Source organism: Hyposmocoma kahamanoa, unplaced genomic scaffold (assembly GCF_003589595.1).
Source record: "Hyposmocoma kahamanoa isolate Upper Pololo Valley unplaced genomic scaffold, ASM358959v1 100181, whole genome shotgun sequence".
In the NCBI taxonomy this organism is placed as follows: domain Eukaryota; kingdom Metazoa; phylum Arthropoda; class Insecta; order Lepidoptera; family Cosmopterigidae; genus Hyposmocoma; species Hyposmocoma kahamanoa.
The window spans coordinates 68,398-89,131 of NW_020653261.1; the positions used below are offsets into that span (position 1 = coordinate 68,398).

Below are 20,734 nucleotides of genomic sequence, written 5' to 3' on the forward strand. Positions count from 1 at the left end.
GGCGATATTGTCACGTTCCTTCCACTTGTGCCGAGTATCCTCGTAAGAATAGAACCGCGTCTGAGTCCACTATGATCGGATGGCGAAGTCTGAGTGCACTCGGAGTACGTATTTACACGTTATAAGTAACGTCTGAGGAGACATCCGAGTGGACTCGGTCCGAGCATACTCGTATGGTGAAAACCCGGCTTAACCCTTGAAAACCAGAACGCAGTAATACTCATATTACTGGTTGGCGGCAGATATAGGTACAGTGGCGGTAGTATCCAGGACGAACTCACAAGAAACTCTACTGCTACATACTACTACTTTACTATTTAGTAATTTAATTTATTAAATGATAGCTGGTGCCCGCGACTGCGTCTGCGTAGAAAAAATACTTGGAGTAGCCTATTCATCCCCTATTGTACTTTGAGTGTTTATCGATCAAAATCGCTGAAACATTGTATATTTTTTACAAAAGGTATAAATATGATATTTCAGATCCTTTGCTTGAGACAAAATATGTCCTAAAACCCTCGCCTATGAGGAGACCCGTGCCCAGCAGTGGAACATATAAACGGGTTAATGACGACAAGGCACTATACGATACCTAAAAATCTCTGTTATGCCGTCGCGTCAGTGAACGCTGGGCCTAATAGAATTATTTTAATTTTCAATTTTTGGACGTAGTCAAAAAACAAAAGACAGAAGAAACGTACCTATGAATAATTTTAAGTTTTTCTTTTAAATAATTTAAAGCTTTGACTGTAGCAAGTGTTATTTTAGCTAATATGTTTTCTGGTATTCGAGTTTGCATCCTTTCGCATATGAATTTGTAAAACTTGTCTAACGACGTGTCCATTAACTCCATACAAATCCAGCAATCACCCTGTAAAGATAAAATAATATAAATACATGGACGGGTCACAAAAATAATTCAACAACAACAAGCCAACCAGCCCTCAATATCTGTATTCTGAAGTTCAAGAGGTGTGGAGAGGGTAAATTGGCATAAATTCGTAACTTAGAATTAGTGAGTGTAATATACTGTATTGCACATACAATTACTGCACCACAGAACAGTGATTTAGAGCTGTTACACACGGTGACTTGTAGTTGCAATACAAACGCGACATTGCGCGCCGCGATATTGCATCGCGACACTTGCGAGCGATAGCATCGGTGCAAACGGTGAAAAAGTATAAAAATAGTAAGCGCGCGTTTATGTAACGCGCCATTTTAACGCTCGATTGCATCGCGACACTTGCGATTTGAACGCGCGACTGAATCGGTGGAAAAGATTAAAAACAGTAAGTTAGAGCGGTTACACACGACGACACTTAGTAGCAATACAAATGCGCTTTTGTGTAACGCGCGATTGCATTGCGACATTTACGATTGATTGCATCGCGACACTTGCGATTTATAGGCGGTTGCATGGATGCAAACACGCGATTGCATCGATGCGAACGCGCGACTGCGTCGGTGCAAGCGGTGGAAAAGTTTGAAAAACTTTGAAAGGTACGAAGGGCCAAATTGTGACGTTACAATAAAGAAATGCTTTTTTCCATCCTTCGACTCAAAACAGAAAATTGTGTCCATGTTGATATTGATAAAGAGAGGCCTCTGAATCACTGTAAACTTTGTTACGAAAGGTTTAAGATTCGTAAAAACAATGTTATGAAAAAAAAAACAGGTATTAACTCAATGTCTGAGAAAAGTGACTCATTGAAAATCCCTTGTTAACTGATAAAACTATGTCAAGTGTAGTAGTATAAGTATAGTAAAAGTGAAAAGTAGTATCGTCATTCCTGCATCATAGCATTGCAAACATGCAGTGAGTAATTTCTAGAATACCACACAGATATTGAATACTGTTTTTAGAAAGAACCAGCACTTATTTAGATTGAATGTATAGTTATTAACAAAATGTTGTGACAATGGCACTATACAAAAATCGAATAATTAAAGCAGCCACTTTTATTTAAGATTGTATAGTGTTTAAAATATCTGCAAAATTTTTGAAAAATTCAAATTTACTAAATACAGACCGCAGCACATCACGCTACACTTTGACGGAACTTGACTCCAGAGGCAATATACGAACAAAAGTGTATAAGCTTAATGTGCTGTTGACTTTACCTATATTACCAATTGAAAACTTCACTTTCGAGCATTCTGATAAAATAATATACAAAAATTGAAACCAAATATGTTTAGTAGATATTTCTGATTATTTTCAGTTTGTTAAACTGCATAGATCATATTGATACTGAGTGTACCTGGAATGTTCTGTTTTGCAGTGAAATTTTGTTAATAAATACATCTACACACTTACCTCTTTAAACAGAGCCCCATAAAACTGAACAATGTAGGGACAGTCATTGCTTTTCATGACAACCTCAAGGTCCATCAACAGTTGCTTCTGCTCTTTCTCGTCTACAGTAGAGCGGATGCGTTTCACAGCCATTACATAGTTTGTTCTGTAAAGGAATCACATTTATTTATTTTCTGTTAGGACATACACTCACTGGCACATTTAGTTGACAAAAGAGATGAGAACATAATACAGTAACATTTATATTTAAATAAATTAATATATATGTTGAGTATGTATGTGTTATTATTAAATTAGAATTAGACACAAATTAAAATTTTTTTAAAACCCTTATTCAGAAAACATCAAAATTAAACAAATTTTTTTCTTTTCTATTTTCTGTTCCACTGTACTATTTCTTTTGTATTATAAACACAGATTAAAGTGATTGCAATAGGTATTTTGGGTTAAATTACTAATTAAATTTGAATTTGATTTTTAGGATTAGTTTCTAGGGTTTTAGAGTGTTCTGTTGTCAGATTGCAAGGGAACACAGTCCATCCACACATTTTTTTCATGCAAAAAACCTGAATGATAGAAAGAGATAAACACTTTATTTTTTATATTTGTATGTCTCATCTCAAACCATGTCAATGTTCAATATTTTACGTATCCTGAAATTTAATTTTTACCAGTCTATAACAGAATTGTGCATCTTGTTAAAACTTACAGAAATTTGCATATACATAGAAGTTTAATTTTTTATATAGTTAATTGTTACGTTAATTGATTAAATTACGCTTCACAAACAATTTAGCCTACAGGACATCCTAGAATACAATTAAAGACATTTAGACTAATTAGATTTTAAATCTAATACAGGTTTGCATCACGATAACTCCAATAAAAAAAAACACTGTCAATTTAATTTTTGGATGTGTTCTGTTTTATTTTGTTTTTGTTTCTTAATTTTTTTGTCACAAAATTCGTGTATTTTGTTTTTTCATTTTGTTTTGTAAAAAAATTTGGGGCCATTATTATGGCCCCAAATTTTTTTTAGTAAATAAATATGTATATGTATGTATTTTCTAGTAAATAAATATGGCTGTTTACAAAAATAACAGAAAATGAACAAAAAATAAAATTGGCATAGTATGGATTGGAGGCATTGTATTGATTACAATAAAACAACCTGACTCAGCTTTGTATAAGTAGCTGATAATGTATTTTTTATGCCAGAAATCCTGAGATTATTTAGTAATGACTTGTTCAAAGGGCATATCAATATTAGGACCGTATGACGCAAGTAGCAATTATGGAAGCACCACAGTAGCGTCATACAATGTTTAGAAGTGCACTTGCAGCTCCACTGTTATGACATGCACACGGTTCTTTTGCAGTCACAATAAATGAACTAAAAGTTACTGAAGCTCCATAGATGTACGACTACCGCTCTGCAGTCGCACCACAGCAGCTCTTTTAGAAGCGTCCTATTTGAAGGCGCCCTTATTTATGAAATTGATTTATTTCATTATGAACATGCATTATGTAATTAAGTAACATTACTCACTTCCTATGTGTCATTTTATTTACAGCCCCGAATGCTCCACGTCCTATTTCGCCCAAGTCCTGCAAGTCATCTGCAGTAAAGTCATATACTTCCGTTGCTGACAACTGCAGCTTGCCCGATGACTGCATTGATGGGTAGATTCTACACCTGTCTCTGAAATTTTACATTTAACTATTTACATAGTACAAATTGTGTCTAATTGGAATATTTTACGATACGTAATAAGTGTTGATTTTCATTCACCTAGTGTTATCAGGTAACACATCTCTAATAGTCCGTGTCTGAAATCGGGGCTTGGGTGGCGGCGGCGGGTTAGCAGTGAACGGTTTGAAAGCTGCCCCATCTCCAGAAGGACCCCCTATTGGCAGATCCAAACCTTTACGTTTTTCTGAACCAAGTGAATTGAAATCAAGCTTCGGCATGCCCGGTCGGCTCGGACCTGAAATTCGTCATCGTAACCGTTTAATGATCGATAAGAACACGTTGTTTACAAACTTCTCTGCTTTAACTTCGCGCTACAGATTAATTTATTTGAGCTTTTTACCTTGATTAGATGACACTTCGCCATTCCTCGACATTTTATAGTTTATGGCAAAAACACTTTGTTTAACTATATTCACTATTCTTTGGAGCAGACAGCTTCGCAACTCTCCATTTGAAGGTATAAATTGTGAAATTTGTCACGTCTTCACGTTAAGAAATGTAAATAAATTCTGTTCACTTTACGCATCGTATCGACAACACCGAAAGTTTGACAATTGATTCTATCGGAGTTGCCAGTCGAAAAAATTTTTAGCATAGGTATTTTTCTTGAATCGTGATAAATTTGATGTTGGCCAATGAATAGGCAATATATAAGAAATTTTTTTATGGGAAAGGGGAAGAGACCAGAAAAGTAAGACAGGGAATATAATATAGGTATTATATATATTGTATATTTTGTAGCTGTACTTTGAATATAAAATATTTATTGTTTTTCATTTTGCTATACCAAATTCTCCGTTAGACAATTACAATTTAGCACGTCTTGCAGGAAGAAATAATTGGAAAGAAAGAAAGGAATAAATATGGCAAATATATCCTATATTTGCCACTAGCCGGCTTAGCATGAACCCGAAGACAAGTTCTCTTCTTTAAACTGTCAATTTTCTGTCGAAGCCTGCGATATATTTTTCATATTTCGCCACTCGCTCTGGCTTCGAGGGAATGTATGTACAACACATATTTGGTACCTATATACTAAAACTATGATGTACAATTTGTACAACAATGAAAATTTGGGTGTTGATAACACTAAGATTTTGCAAATTTTTTACAACTTTTTTTAATGTTTATTTTTTAAGCAGATGATTAAATCAAAAGACTAGCATATTGCTGTAGATTTGTATATTATTACTGTTGTATTTCTGTAGCTAATTTTCACCCAACACCATTGTTAGTTGCTCTAAAATTGGCTACAATATACTGAGGCATTTAATAAAATATAATTCTAATGAAGTGTTTAGGCATTACATAAATTTATTTCAAAATAAATTGTATACTAACACAATAATAAAAAACCAATACTATCTTTAAAAGTTTAGAACATTTGTACATATCATATATCTTTTTTGTGTTTTTTTGAAGGTCTCATATCAGGTTGCTTAGCCTCATTATCTAAAATTTTGTTCTGCCGTCTGTTTTTGGATTTTTCAACAAAGCTTATATCACTTTCTTTGTTTGTAGAGTTCATTCTTCCATTTAATGCTATGGACAGTGGTGTATAGGTTTTTAAGTTATGTTTACTGGAATTGTTCTGTGTCTTTGTCGATGTATGTGGTAGTCCATCTCCTATTTGCTTGTGGATATTAATTGGTTTAGTTTTGTCAAAGTTAACGTAAGTTACACTCATTGATGGAGACTTAGAGTGTACTTCATCATCGCCATCCGGACCTTGCTTTATGCAACTGAAATAGAGAAGTTTTAGTAAAACTGTTTGAAGACACAACAAGTCTGAAGATTAAATATATCAATGTTACCTTTCATCTAATTCTCCTCTGATGTAGGGCAATGCCCCATATAAATCGAGTACAACTATTCTGAAAACCACTTCTTGGCCTTCCTTAACCACTGAGCCAATCCACTTATTGCCAGGCTCCTCTGTTGGTCTCGGAATAACAACATTGAATACTCTGAAACATTATTTACCAACATCACATGCAATTTAGGTGTCTATATGACAAGTTGCAGACATCTTACCATACCATAACACATTTAATAAAATATTGTTAATAAATCTCACACCCCAGCGAATAATATGGTAACCAATAATTCTAAATTTTATAGGAAACTATTTTTTGTGTATATCTCAGCTCAGGTGCATCATAGGATAGTTATTTCTATGTCAAAACAAAGCAAATTTTTTTTACAGTTTATTTTCTTTTATAGTATTTTTGTATTAGTTTTACTAAATAAAGTTATTGATGAAAATAATATTACTGAAATTGTAGGCCAAAAGTATAGTATGCAACGCACCATTACCATATTATTCGCGTGTACACCCAACGATTTCGTAGTCAGTATTAACGCATTACCATATTATTCATTGAAATATGGTGTCAAAAAAGGTAATGGTAATATGATATTACGACTTTATTTGGATGAAATCCAAGCTATAGTGTATACAGTAATAGTACAATTACAGTAATATTCGTTTATGTATGGTATCAAAAAATTAATAGTAATGTAATTATGCAAATACATTCTATATAAAAATAAAAATAACACGCGAATAAAATTGTTTTAATGTGTTTCTTACGCAAATTTAATGACTCTAAATCACTTACGGAAAAAATAAACGATTGCATAATCTGTACTAACTTATTATGGTATTATTCGTGTAAAAAGGGTGTTTAGATATTAAGGGAATACTATTGTTATGTTCATTACGGGGCCAATGAAATTAATGTAATTTTATAAATATCCATAGAAATATTACAAAAAAAAATTACAACGTCTAATTAACGCACTAAACACCAGCTCTGCAATAAAATTAAAACTATCGCAGCAACATATTACCATATTATTTGGTGGGAAGGGCGAAATCTAAAGTGGAAAAAAGGCCATTCAACAAATTCAAGCAAGTTAATAATGTGCCAGACAATCACACCAACTACAGAATTCCCTGTACTATGAGCAATAGAGCAAAGGGCTTTATTCGGGGGCACCACTGGGAAAACCCAAACTAGAACAATTTAGGAGAGGTCATTCCCCAGTCTCAATCAGGGTCCATAGTGTGCATATTGGGCCACTGCCAGTTGCCAGATAACAATGTCAAGTTGTGAAATATACCCTTTTTAAACAAAAAAATGCATTTGACTTCCATCTCATCTGACGGAAAGTGACGAAGGGGTAGACAAAGCATGCACGCCTATTCACTCTCGACTTGAAAACACCCAAGTTATAGTATTTGGGTAAAAAGTCTAATAAATTTTGTTTTTCAAATTTAAATTCAAAAGTACCAAGGACTTATCAACGTGGTTATTATTATAGATTATATTCTCACTTATGAACAAGAATTCCTAAATGGGTGTTGCTTTTTTTGTTAACAATTCCTTTTAACTTGGCGCCAATGTACGGTCGGAATACGAAATAATCTGCTTGTACTTGGAAATGTACTTCGGCATTATCATTTCTTATTGTCCCAACGTTTTGCAAAACGCGCAAGTTTTTGTAACTTAACAGGATACCATTGAATCTGGAACATGGAACAATAACACAGGTTTACATTATGTTATGGGTCACGTAGCAAAACGTTAACCATGACAAGCCAAACTTTTCTAGCAAGATAACTCACTCTTTATCAAACTTTCCAATTTTGTAATCCAAAAGGTTTTTCAAGGCTTCCTTGAGGTTACCGAGGCACCAGGGCTGTAGTGCTAAGTTTTGAGTTACTTTTTTCTCCACAACACAGGAGTTCTTATCATTTGATAGTTTCCGTAATTCCTTTAGCTCGTACTTTATTATAGTTGACATTTTAACAACGCATTTAATAATTTCACACCTAATAAATTAACTAAACAGCTCAATTCAGAAAATTTTGACATAACAATTTCTTTTGTTTTGCCATTGCCACTCAACGTAGTGATTAAATAGATCCTCTTTGATTGCCACTAGACCATAGATGATACACTGTACCACAAACTATTAATACAAGACACTGTACAATAAACTATTGCGCAAGCGGTCTGCAGAGAAGATATATTTATGTTTTTCTCACAGACTCTTTTTCTTTAATAATTCATTGAGCTTTGGCTAAGGTGAAATCCTTAAAACTACATAAACAAAACATTAAAAGGTGATATTTCTAGTGACTACTGCCGTGTTTCTTTGTAATAATTTTATTTTACGCAATGACTCAGTGTAACTTTTTGATATTAACAAGCATCGTGTGAAATAATTTGCACTACTTGTCATGCTTACTGTTTTACATTATTGTATTTAGGTTTAGTCACATTCTCTCATAATTATAATAATAAATTGTTGTTTGCTTATAAGATCATTGATTATTGATCATTTGTTATGACTAGTTTTAATAAATAATAAAAATAAAATCGTGCTTATTTTATTGCTCAAAGGATGGAAAAATAAAGGAATTATTGTGAAATTTTAAAACATAAAATATAAAAATATTTAGATAGATAGATGAAGAAAAAAATGCGCATTCTGTGCATTCGTAAAAGGGGACATTCATTATCCTGTATTGTAGTCCACCTTGCTGTCCACACCGTAATGCAGGATTATGAAGATAGTCGCTCAAAATTTCAATGTAGTCAGAGCCGTAAAAACCACAAAAAAATTAAAAAAGTTAAAATCTTTGTTTTGGGGTGATTTTGGAGTTAGAATTAACAAAATAAATTTGTTTAATATCACCAAAATTACCTATAAAAACCCCTAAAATGAACAACATACCCAACAGATTGAGATTAATGAATCAGTGCTTGTTAAATACTTACGTTTCTACATCTAGCAAGTTTGTTAAATTATCAAACATAACCAAACTTTAACAAATACTGTTATTTATTTTATAAAAAAAATGTTTATTTGTAGGTGGCACATAGCGCTTCAGAACAGAGAATATGCAAGGCCTACTAGCTTTCCAGACTATTTCCAGAACCCTGTGTTTAGAAAGGAAGAGCAGGCAAGTCTTATTGAAAGTAATGAATTATCAAAACTATCTGCTATGCCTGTGAAACCTCCTGCCGTTTACGAGACATCTTCAGTATACTATGATCCGCTAGTAAGGTTAGTTCTACTGTATTTTACTACAAACTATACAAATATCCTCAGAGTATTTGATCCAATATCCATGGATATGGAGTGTTCTATTCCTTTGATTCGTTTATTTTTATTCTGTGATGGTCATATAGAATATCATTTAAATAAAACTGAGGGAATACCATCCAGTATATAACCAGAAATAGAGACAAAATAAGGGGCATCCATCACTGGCAACTCATCAGTGAAATGGGCCTTATTTCACTTAAATTCCAATAATAATAATAATAATAATGCACACACTCAACATTACTATCCGCACTAGGGAATCCCTGTGTTGCAGATGCCATGGACACACACATAGACAACCACAAATTACACTCAAACTCACGAGAGAAATAAATGTAGGCCATACACATATTTCTCCTGGCCTAGGAATCGAACCCAGGACCTCTGCATGGCATGGTAACCGTTCGGCCACAGAGGCAGTTAAAATAAATATTCTGTGTTTATTGTAATAAAGATAATATCTCTGACTATGCCATTTGGTGGTGTGGGTAAAACAGCAAAACATCTAATTACAAAACAAACGGAATCACATTTCATCAGTAATTGAATATTAAATATGTAATTTTGCAATTTTTGTTCATTATAGCAAAGTTCAAGTTAAACTGGTCGATTTGAAGTGAAACAATTGACGAAACCTGTTAATTGTTTCAAATTCGGGTTGGCCAATCGGAGCACAGTTGTCACTGTGATGATTTGGCATAATAGTTTTCAAACATATTAAATTATATTTCATCTCTATTTCTGGTTATATAGGTACTCGATGGGAAATACACATAATAAACATATTAATGTTTCAATGCCAAACACGAACCTCCATAAACAGTATTACTCTACTGGTACTTGGTGCAACGGGTTGGTTTCCGCAACTCGACGACAAAGCGCCTATTTTGTGTTATTACTCTACTAATATAGGTACCATGTATGGTACCATGTATGGAACTAAAATTAAGTAGGTACTGACTAAAATCTTTCCTGAATAGTCTATGGTTGTATGTGTATGAATGTATTACTAAATATTTGTATCAATACAAATACTCTTTATTGCACACAAGAACAAAATACAAATAAATAAATATGTGAACAAATATTTACTAGTACATACATACACATACAACCATAGACTATTCAGGAAAGATTTTAGTCAGTACCTACTTAATTTTAGTTCAGTTAGTATTTTGTTTAATCTCTGTAATGCCATGTTGCATACGTTGCTTATGTTAGATATTCAATGATTCTGAATAAATAAATATTCATGCATATATTAAAAACTACCTTCGTTTGTCAAGTGGCTTGCACAACGGTTTTCATGGTGTAGCCATCTCTGAGATCTCATTCTGCATTAAAGTAATACTATGTAATTATTTTTCAATTTACAGTAAAGTAATAAACCACATAATGGAAATGGGTAAAAAGAAACTTGCAAGGGAATTACTAGAGAAGTCTTTTGAGAATATTAAAAGGATACAAATAGAACGCTATCACCTTGCTTCTACACCTGAAGCGAAAGCTAAGATCATATTGAGCCCTAAAGAAGTTCTCCACAAAGCCATAGAAAATGCCCGGCCTTTGTTGCAGTTACAGCCTATTAAAAGAGGCGGTATTACTTATCAGGTTAGTAAATATGCCTAAAGGTTTGCATTCTTCAAATAGCCTGGCTTACTGAATGTGTACATCACATAAACTCTTTTGCAAAAAAAACGGGCACTTTAGATTTTTTTCTCTACTTCAATGAAGAAGAACAAGAAATAGGTTTTATTAATTTGACGATATATTGGCATGTTATTTGAAGCATCCTGGCATGATTCTTTACGTTCCAAATTTAAAATTTGAAATTAATAAAAGAAAAATAATGATTATTGTGGATTAGTCTAAAATTGCTTTACTAATGGCGCGAATTGCTGAATCGATTTTTAACTGATTACGATATTTTAAAACTTTTTGGATATTTTCTGCAAATTAAACAATTTAATCTTTCTTTTTACATTAAATACCACTTTTTGATATGAGTGATAAAGTGATAAGGGCCGGTAAAATTATAGCCCTACTTGAAGAAGGTTGTTCGCAAACTTACGTGTCTCAGCGGCTAAATGTGAGTCGTTCAACTGTCCAGAGGACTTGGCAACGGTATCAAGAGACCGGTTCGGTCAAAAGAAGACCCGGTTCGGGAAGAAAACGATGCACAGAACCAAGAGATGACCACTTTTTGGTGAGTCAGGCGTTGCGGAATCGTAAGGCGTCAAGTGTGGACCTGAAGAAGAGCCTTGAAGAAGTAAGAGGAGTAGAAGTTAGCTTGTGGACGGTCAGGAGGAGGCTTTTGGCTGCCAATATCAGGAGTTACCGCCCAGCTCGGGGCCCTAAATTACTCCGTGAGCACCGTGTTGCTCGTCTTCAGTTTGCTCGGAACTGTGCTTCAGGGACTCTGGCGGACTGGAATAAAGTATTGTTTTCTGATGAAGCTAGAATCTCTTTGTGTGGAGAGGACCGACGCCGGCGAGTGCTGCGAAGACCACGGGAACGCTATGCGGAAGTGTGTTTCGAAGAAATCACTCCTTATGGCGGAGGCTCCGTTATGTTTTGGGCAGCAATTAATTCGACGGAGCGTACGGAGTTAGTTTTCATAGAAAATGGAACATTAAATTCACACCGGTACATAATGGAAGTCCTAATTCCATATGCACAACCCACATTGACTGCACTTGGGGAAGATTCCATTTTTATGGACGACAATGCTCGCCCGCACCGTTCTGGCGACGTGGAAGCGTACATGCAAGAACTTGGGATCCGTCGTTTAGATTGGCCAGCTCGAAGTCCTGACCTCAATCCAATTGAGCATGTCTGGGATGTTCTAAAGAGACGGGTAAGATCAGTGCAACCTGCTCCACAAAACATCAGGGAGCTAAAAAGAGTCATTGCAGAAGAGTGGGAACGTATTCCTCAAAACGTTATTAAAAACATCGTGGAAAGCGTGCCCAGAAGGATTCAAGCTGTGATTTTGGCAAGAGGAGGTCACACTCGTTATTAGGTTTTTACATTTGTAACTTTATTTAATTAAAAAAGTAAAAAAAAAATCTTGTCTTTATTGCCGACCACTTCTTATTGTTTGGGCGTGTACATCGGTTTTAAAGAATCCATCGTTTTTTTTTCTTTTAATTGCCCGAATTCACTTCACGCGCATTAATTTTCACGATTATAAGTATACAGACTAAGTCAAAGAAATAAATTTCATTCAATTAACTCAAATCGACTTTAGAACGTAAATTTCCTTAGGTGCCCGTTTTTTTTGCAAAAGAGTGTAATTAAATTGGCTGCAAGCTGCAATCACAATATTTTTCATGATAGGCTTCACACATTGAAAAAGTCTATTATTTAAAACAAAGGTTTTGAACTGTTATAAAAATGTCTTTATTAATTATTCTATATTTTACAAGATCACACTATTTCTAATTTTTTAACGCTGTGTATAGTTGTCATTGGTATACAGATTTATTGATGTTTTATTTTTCATAGCTTTGATATTGGTAATCAACCATGAAAATTAAAATAAAATAAATCCTTGCACAACAACCCCCATCAAGGTGGCTTCTGATAGCACTTGGGCTTGAAGAGAAGCAATTACCTCAATTTGACACCTGGCACCTGGCTTTAAGTTTTGTTCTGTAAATTACATGTAACAATAATCAATACTGTGATGTGATTGTAGAGTTGTAGCCAGGAATGATGTAAGTGTGCAGACCATCTTAACAATGCTGACATAGTACTCTCAGTACATCCAGGTATATTTGAGCTTTAGGGTACATCGAACTCACTGCCTAGAGCCGAATGAGACTTTTGCGTATGCCACAACAGTCACATGACAGTATTTTAAATATTTAAATCGTATTGTCGTTTTTTTTCTCAAAAGTATTTTTACATTTTTCCTTTTTGTAATATTAAGATCATTGAATATCACGATGTTTTATTATCAATATATTCAATTCTTTTTTGTGAAATGACTCCTTTTCACTTTATTGTTTTTTTGTTCTGGTATTGCAATGAATGCTTCCTGGTCTATCTTATTTTTCAGTCCAGTTCCACTAGGCACTCTGGACCTCTTTACATAATTATGACCGAGAGAGGTTTTTATCTTTTAAACATCGAAATTATCAAAATATTTATTTTCATTGATAATTATGTATCCTAATTTATAGCTTTGTCTTTTATTTTTGACTAAAAATGAAAAAGGTGAGGTATATTTATCAAGGCAATCATCATAATAATTATCAATGATATTATCACTTAGAATCCTTGAAATTCTGTTATATCAAACTATCTAATTTAGATTCCAAAATTCTGTTAATTCTTCTCAAAACTCATAACACTCATTAAATAATTGTTTACTTACAGGTGCCCGGTTCCATCACAGATAAAAGATCTTTATTTATAGCAATCAAATGGCTTTTAGAAGCAACGTACGAAAAAGAAAGAACAGTTCATTTTCCCGAACAATTTGCTTGGGAGCTTTTAGATGCGGCAAATAACACGGGCAAAGTGATTAAGAGGAAACAGGATTTACATCGACAGTGTGAAGCTAATAGAGCATATGCACATTACAGGTGGATGTAGGGTTAATTGTATTTATATTGAAATATATTGTAGTTTGTAATCCTAACTTGTTTTATTAATTTAGTATTTTTACTGTAGTTAAATTCAATATAGAATGTTTAATACTTTTACTTTTTAAGTAATTGTGTTAGTTTTGCTTTAATCACATACGACAATTTTAATAGTAATTTGTTGATTGTACGTGTACTTATGTTAGAATTAAATAACATTGAATGTAAACATACCATGTATACAATTGTTTGTTATCCCTGATAAATAAATAAATAATAACAAGACGTTGCTAGGCAACCAATGTTAGCAGGTGAATAGAGATTTTTTGTCAATGCTGATTATTTAGGCTCGGCTTGCTTGTGTTATTGGAATTTAAATAGGTAAGTAGGTAATTGGGTCATGTAGAAGTAATACTTTCCTAGCCAATTATTATGAATATTACAAAATACTATTGATACCTATGTTTTCTAAATAAAATAATTATGATTTTGAATCCTATTAATATTTACTCCTCGATAGTAGGTCATGTTACATGAAAAAAAAAAACAAAATTGTAAGATTTTATTTTATATTAATTTACTACGTATCTCATTCAGCATGAATTTGCGATTCCGAACTTTCATTCGAATTCGTCCTTTTTCTTCGAATGTTTGGTATCTTTCCCTTCAAATAAGAAAAATGTTTTGGATGACACAGTTTTAAAAATAGGTAATCACTAGTGGTTTTTGTTAGTTTCAATTCCTAGTCTATTGAAACGTCTATTTTACAAGATTCAGACTTCATGATTAGTATTATACAAAAAACTCAAGAGGACAGCTAATCATGATACAAGACAGCGTAGTCGGGTATTTAATACCCATTGGCACACCAGATGTCGCGAAGAGTACGAAATACCTATTTTTGTAACTAACAATATTGACCAACTGCAATTTATTAAAGCTACTCTATTTCTAGTGATAATAAATAAATCAACTAGATGGCGCTAATTGCACAGATTTTTGTGGTTAGTGCCGGTACTTTTTTATTTTGTTTAGGATTAGCGTCATCTACCCGTATTAGTTAGCGTTAATTTATAAATTAGTTTGTAACATACAATGGCATCTATTGACATCCATATTTCGTCGGTGTTTTGTTGAAAGCGTGAAAGCGTCATTTCGAAAAAAAAATTCAGAGGAGCATGTTTTATTAGGTTTTAACGACCTTTTTAAAATATTTACGTTCTGTTTTAAAATTCTATTTTGGTTTTAATTATGTTTGAGTTTTAAAATTGAATTTAAAACATGACGTAGGTAATTATTTTACAACAGTCTTGAAAAACTAAAACATGCTGCCATGTACAATTTTTCGAGCGCTTTCGTCTTTTCTATAAAACACTTTGTCGAAGTTCCGAAAATAATTTTATCTCGTGATCATTATTTTATATTTCATATTAAAGAGGAATTAATTGATATCCAATAAACATGCATTCATAATTTGTACAGGGTCAAGAGCACGTCAAGCTTGACACTTAAGATTTAAATCCAACTCTATGCCGCTTACGATAAGAACGGTCCAAAGTACAAAGTGTCAAGCACGACGTGCTCTTGACTGTACTGTCTAGATGGCTATTCAACGCCATCTAGGCATAAGACGGAAGTTTGACCTTTGTCAGAGATACGATCAGTAGTAGTTACCTACCTATAGAGATTAGCAATCTTGAGTTATCGGTCCTTGGTATTGTCAATAACCTAATTAAATATCGGGGTAAAATATTTAAATTGTGGTAGGTAACTGTAGGTAAAAAAGTAAAGGTGAAAATGTTTTGATTTGTTGAAGTATTACATTCTATATCGAATATGGCTAGGGTGTAAATTAAATGTTCTTCAAAGGTGTAATCGTAATCTACTGATTCGTAATCTCGTATGGAGATATCGTATTCAATAAATATGAAATTACGATTATTCTTAGAACAAATACGATAAGCGTTATTTGAAATCTGTCATGTTTTTTCTGTATTGTGCAATGACGTGGAATTGTAACTAGAGAATTTGTCCGTAGTTATTTTGTTTGATTTGTGACCGTAAACTTTACGTTATATCCATAATGGCAAGTTCTTTCAAAGAGAAAAACTATAACAAATGAAAAATTGTTTCTTTGATTTCACGAGCACGGGAACCCAGAGATAAAGTATATATAAATATAAAATAATTTATTTTTCTATTCACAAAGCTACAGGACGCATATTAAGAATTAGGTACTTAGAATTAGTTACTTATGGGAGATTGGAGCTTAAACTAGGTATAACCTGTATGATACGTATGTACAACACATCAAGTGGTTCATGGAGAGATAAGTACATTAAACATATTAATGAACCTTATTAAATAAAGTGTAATTGTGTAGTATAAAAAGATAAAGTGTATTGTTTCGTAGTTTGAATAGTTTCACAACATTGACAAGGATTGTTCTTAATTTGATTATGACTAATGGTCGGAAAAAGCTACAATGATTGACATAGAGCATTTTCAGCATAATTATCATCGGCACAATCAGCACCCATAGCATCAAACCACCATCAGCAGCATCTGCAGCATCAGCATTATTAGCATCTTAGTCATTATCATCATTTTAGTAGTAGTAGAGCTCCTTGTGATAGAGTTCGTCCAGGGAAGATCTGCCATCGTACTTATTTCTTTCGGTAGGTAGCAGGTTTACTGTAATGAAAAGTCAGTTATGTACTGAATTTTTTTTATAGCACATCACTAGAAGTACTTTAAAATCCAACTTTGACTTCCTAGATGAGTAGTTTTGTCCTACGATGCAGTAAAATCATTCCGGAAATCTGGAATTCGAAAAAGTAATGAATTACAATTTGGTGTAGGAAATAAAACTATTTTTCCGGATTTAAATCGCGTATATTTGTTTTTTCAAACAAACCAACGTTTCGGGCCCTTTACAGGTCCCATGGTCACGGTTGACTGAGGTGGTACAGTCATCAATCAGTTATGTCTAATATTAATGCAAACTGCCCTATTTTTTCACTATAGTTACAAAAGTTATTAATTAAATACCTTATTTTTAATTTTACAAAGAAACATTCCAATTTACGCTACACTACTACTGTTTTACAATAGTACATTATGATATAAGTGCGGTAATTTTCAAAGCGCACGTATGTCATACGACGTTTTATAACATATTTGCGAGGAAATAAATAAGACTCTGACTTTCTTAAACGAATAAATCTTTAAATACTTGTTAAAGCAGTTATAGAAATTTGAACAATTTTTAAAAATGATTGTTACGTTGCCAGTTGGCATTTTTAATGTTGTCAAGTTATTATTATTAGTTACAATATCCCCAGTCTCTCTCTCGCTCTCTTTAGTGAAAGTAGGAGAAACGAGACCAGAGTTCTGCAGTCGGTGGCGGCGGCGGAGGCGGTTGCGGCTGCGGCGACGATGGTGGAATGTACGCGTGTGTGCTCGTAGATGGTTGAAAGTCAACACTTGACTCCAAATTTATGTTCCTTGTAATGCGAGAGCTAATTTCTTCTTTATTTCTTATCGAGTCTTCTATGTATCCTTCGGCTACATTGCTTGACCGCCATCCTCCATGGCGTTTTAGTGTCAATAAGTCCGCACCTTAATCGACGAGCAATGTAGCCGAGGACCTTCTGAAACTGTGCCGTGTATTCATGTGCTTGAGGAAAATTTAAGAAAGTGGCAATTTCTTTCGGCATTGCTCCCAATTTATTAATGCCAATGGGTTGGTTAGTGCATTTTCCATTTTGGTAATTTTGAAAAAATCTGTTGGAATTAGCTTTTGTTTAACGAAGCGCTTCGTATTTCTTCACTACGTCGTAAAAAGGCCCCTGTATTGTGAACGACCTTGGAATTTTATTTTTTGTCTTTTTGACCTGGACAAGAAGAACCCGCCCATGGTTCTCGACATCATTAGTTGTTATGTTTGCCAACTTGACGTCTACATGCACCATTTATACCGAATATTAATACAACCTGAAAATAGATAAAAAGAACGTATAAACACCTATATTGTAAAGAAATACGAAAGTGAAAGAAATTAATAACAATAATTTAGTTTCAACTGACCTTTGTTGCCAAATATCGCCAATCCGGAGCCTCTTTTAGGAACTTCTTGATATTGTCAGCCGAAAATACTTTCGACTTTTTACTTACATGGCCATCTGAGCGTCTTTTTAGAAATTTAGAAGTTGGAGTATGACTTGATATCAATACCATGGTTTGTTTTCATAGTGCTTTTTAGCATTGAATAGTAGCACCACAAAGAGCTTGACTTATATTTTTGAGAAAGTTCCATGAAATAGGCTAAAAACACATTTTCTGAAAATGAATTTGCATCTTTGCTTGTTTTCCATATGATGAAATTTTGATACGCTTGTAAGTATCTATCGGTCGATTTTTCAGGTAAGAGGCTTAGAGTAGACTTTTTCGCTGCGTTTAAGACTTGTGGCGGTGTCAAATTAATAAATTCATCGCTACTTGACGACATTTTAAAATAAAAACAATACAGCGAAAAGAAAAAGCGCGCGAAATAATTTTTACTTGTTTTTTTTTTTAATTGATTAAGGCTTTGGCAAAGCCATCAGCCTAAACATGAAGTTTGATTATGTTTCCGTAAATATGGCCCCCACAAAGAGGATAGGCAATTTGAGGCGGCGTGCTTGGATTGGCTCGGGATTCCTTAAAACAGGCCGATACGGGTATTTTAGTTCGAGATTCGTATAATTTCGCGTTTTAAATCTTCGATTAAGGCACAATAGCACTATCCTATTCCACTTTAAACTAGATTTCACAAAATAATTGAAAGTCAAAATAAAAACGACACTTTTCCCTCCAAAAGGTCCAGAGCGAATCACCATTTTTACTTGTCCTCAAATTAGCCATGCGCGCGCAGCAACGTTTTTTTTTTAGGCAAAGGTATAAAAATAGCCAGTATTACTAATAAAGTAAATTAATATTTTTGTGTTTTTGTTACAGATAAATGGTTGTAATTTATTGTCAAAATTAATTAAATGAAAGAATTAAATGTTTATTTACTATATTTTATCTCCCAAAGTTAATTTTATTCATAAAATATTGACCACTTTTCTAACATAAAAACTCTTTGCAAAGATTTAAAAAAGTATCGTTCATTTTTAGACGGAGCATCTTAAAAAACCGTGCATGTTACTTTATTAAAAAAAAAAAACTCGTGCGTTTTACATTACAATAACGCACTTGTGCGTTTTACATTACAATAACGCACAAGTGCGTAATGAAATAAATTACGATATTGAAATTGGTGTGATTTCAGCCACTTTACGAGCAAATATGTTATAAATGATTTTATTTTAACAATATGAATTTTTATTAAGTTAAATTTATTATTAATTAATAATGGAAATTAAAATATATTAAAACATATTATTAGTCCTGCAGTCTTAGGTCTGTTTGGGATTTTTCATCAGAGGAGAGGATCAGAGGAGAGATACTGGATCCCAAACTGGTGGTACGGAGAAACCATCTTCCCTGTTGAAATTAGGATGTTTTTTTTATTTCAATGGCCTCTCGCAGCATCCTGGGTAGATAACGGACTTCTTTTGCAAGGACCTGGGCATTGCCACTACGCTCGTCACTCTGGGACATAAGTTGATGAAAACAGAACGCAAAATGTTCACATCTTGCTCACATTACTGCTTGGCGGCAGAAATAGGCGAGATGGCAGTACGTCTCTGGACGAATTCTTTCACAAGAAGAGCTACTAATTTGTTGTTTGCTACAAGTCATATTGTGTTCGTAAATTGAACTATTTTTATACTAACAATAACCATATGAAGGTAGTGGGTATTCAGGGCAAAATACAAACGAGCTGTGTCTTAGTTAATATACAAATTACAAAATACTTTCTTACACGATTTGTATTTAAAATACGAAATACATAATCTCAGTACAAAGTACTAAAAAAACCGACCTAAAAAGTACGTGGATTTACATCTATTTGCCAAGTTTTATTGAAATCAGTTACCGGAAAGTGCGCAAACCCGGATTCATCCCCTAGTTCGCCACTATACGGGGCTTGACACAGAAGATAATAAAAATCGGTTCTCACTACTCGAAAGTATATTGAGAGAAAAAAATGCCTTGAATTGGAGTATAGCAAAATCAACCATTAAAATAATTTATCCTTATAATAAAATTTAGGCGCTATTTATAAAAATAAATCTTCATGCGTGAACAGCCACCCTTAGAGGTGGATGATTTTCTTCAAAATTAAATGGGATCATCATCGAGGTACTACTCTCTTTCCAACAAAAAAGAATTATCAACAGTACGCGTAACAAACATACAAAAAAAACATACAGTCGAATTGAGAACCTCCTCCTTTTTTTTCGTCGGTTAAAAATAGTTTGTAAAATGCGGTATTATGATCTTTAACTAAACAAAACAAAATTACAAAAGACTTATTGTCAGATATTTTAAGTATCAATTGCAAAATACGTTTTAGTTATCTAGCAATGAACACGTATTTGTATTTCAAATACGTATTTCAGTTACAAGTGATTCTCTTAAAGGTACTTTAGAAGTACCTATTCTAGAAGACCAAACAACAATGATTTAAGTAGGTACCTTATTATAAGGTACTGTGTTGATATCTAGTTAGGTAAATCATAACACTGCCACATGTAACTGAGTGTATTTTTATACCTATTGTATGTTATCAACGCTACGTCATGTTAGCAAATTTAGCACCTCGTCGCGCGCATTTGTACCTACCTACTAGGGTTGTTGCGAATATCAGCATCCGCATCCACATCCACAGACAATCTGCATAAATTTAAATTTCCGCATCCACATCAGCACTCGCATTCATCGATGCTGATATTCATTGCGGTTTTTAGAGTCAAAGTCAAAGTGAAATAGGTAATCATTTAGGTATTCCTTAAGTAA

The 20,734-nt window shown here is 33.7% G+C and overlaps 3 protein-coding genes across 3 annotated transcripts in view; 1 reads left to right on the forward strand and 2 right to left on the reverse strand.

Moving 5' to 3' along the window:
- LOC113229623 (dual specificity mitogen-activated protein kinase kinase 4-like) overlaps positions 1-4,536 on the reverse strand; it is a 13,805-nt gene extending 9,269 nt beyond the window's left edge. Inside the window, exons 1-5 of the mRNA XM_026463286.1 lie at positions 4,414-4,536; positions 4,113-4,308; positions 3,870-4,022; positions 2,321-2,465; positions 702-871 (exon numbers count right to left, since the gene is read on the reverse strand). Coding sequence (XP_026319071.1) covers positions 702-871; positions 2,321-2,465; positions 3,870-4,022; positions 4,113-4,308; positions 4,414-4,447 — 698 coding nt within the window. The 5' untranslated portion in view covers positions 4,448-4,536. The remainder of the gene's footprint in view (positions 1-701; positions 872-2,320; positions 2,466-3,869; positions 4,023-4,112; positions 4,309-4,413) is intronic.
- Positions 4,537-5,441: 905 nt separating this feature from the next.
- On the reverse strand, positions 5,442-7,918 carry LOC113229659 (DNA-directed RNA polymerase I subunit RPA43). Its single transcript, XM_026463332.1, has 4 exons — positions 7,705-7,918; positions 7,414-7,605; positions 5,888-6,040; positions 5,442-5,815 (listed from the first exon to the last, which is right to left on the reverse strand). The coding sequence occupies exons 1-4, from the start codon at positions 7,881-7,883 to the stop codon at positions 5,467-5,469; spliced, it is 873 nt and encodes a 290-aa protein (XP_026319117.1). The 5' UTR covers positions 7,884-7,918; the 3' UTR covers positions 5,442-5,466.
- Positions 7,919-8,794: 876 nt separating this feature from the next.
- LOC113229648 (28S ribosomal protein S7, mitochondrial) lies at positions 8,795-14,042 on the forward strand. The gene is made up of 4 exons (XM_026463322.1): positions 8,795-8,880; positions 8,958-9,152; positions 10,571-10,805; positions 13,578-14,042. Exons 1-4 carry the CDS (start codon positions 8,807-8,809, stop codon positions 13,794-13,796), a joined length of 723 nt encoding a protein of 240 aa, XP_026319107.1. The 5' UTR covers positions 8,795-8,806; the 3' UTR covers positions 13,797-14,042.
- The last annotated feature ends 6,692 nt before the right edge of the window (positions 14,043-20,734 follow it).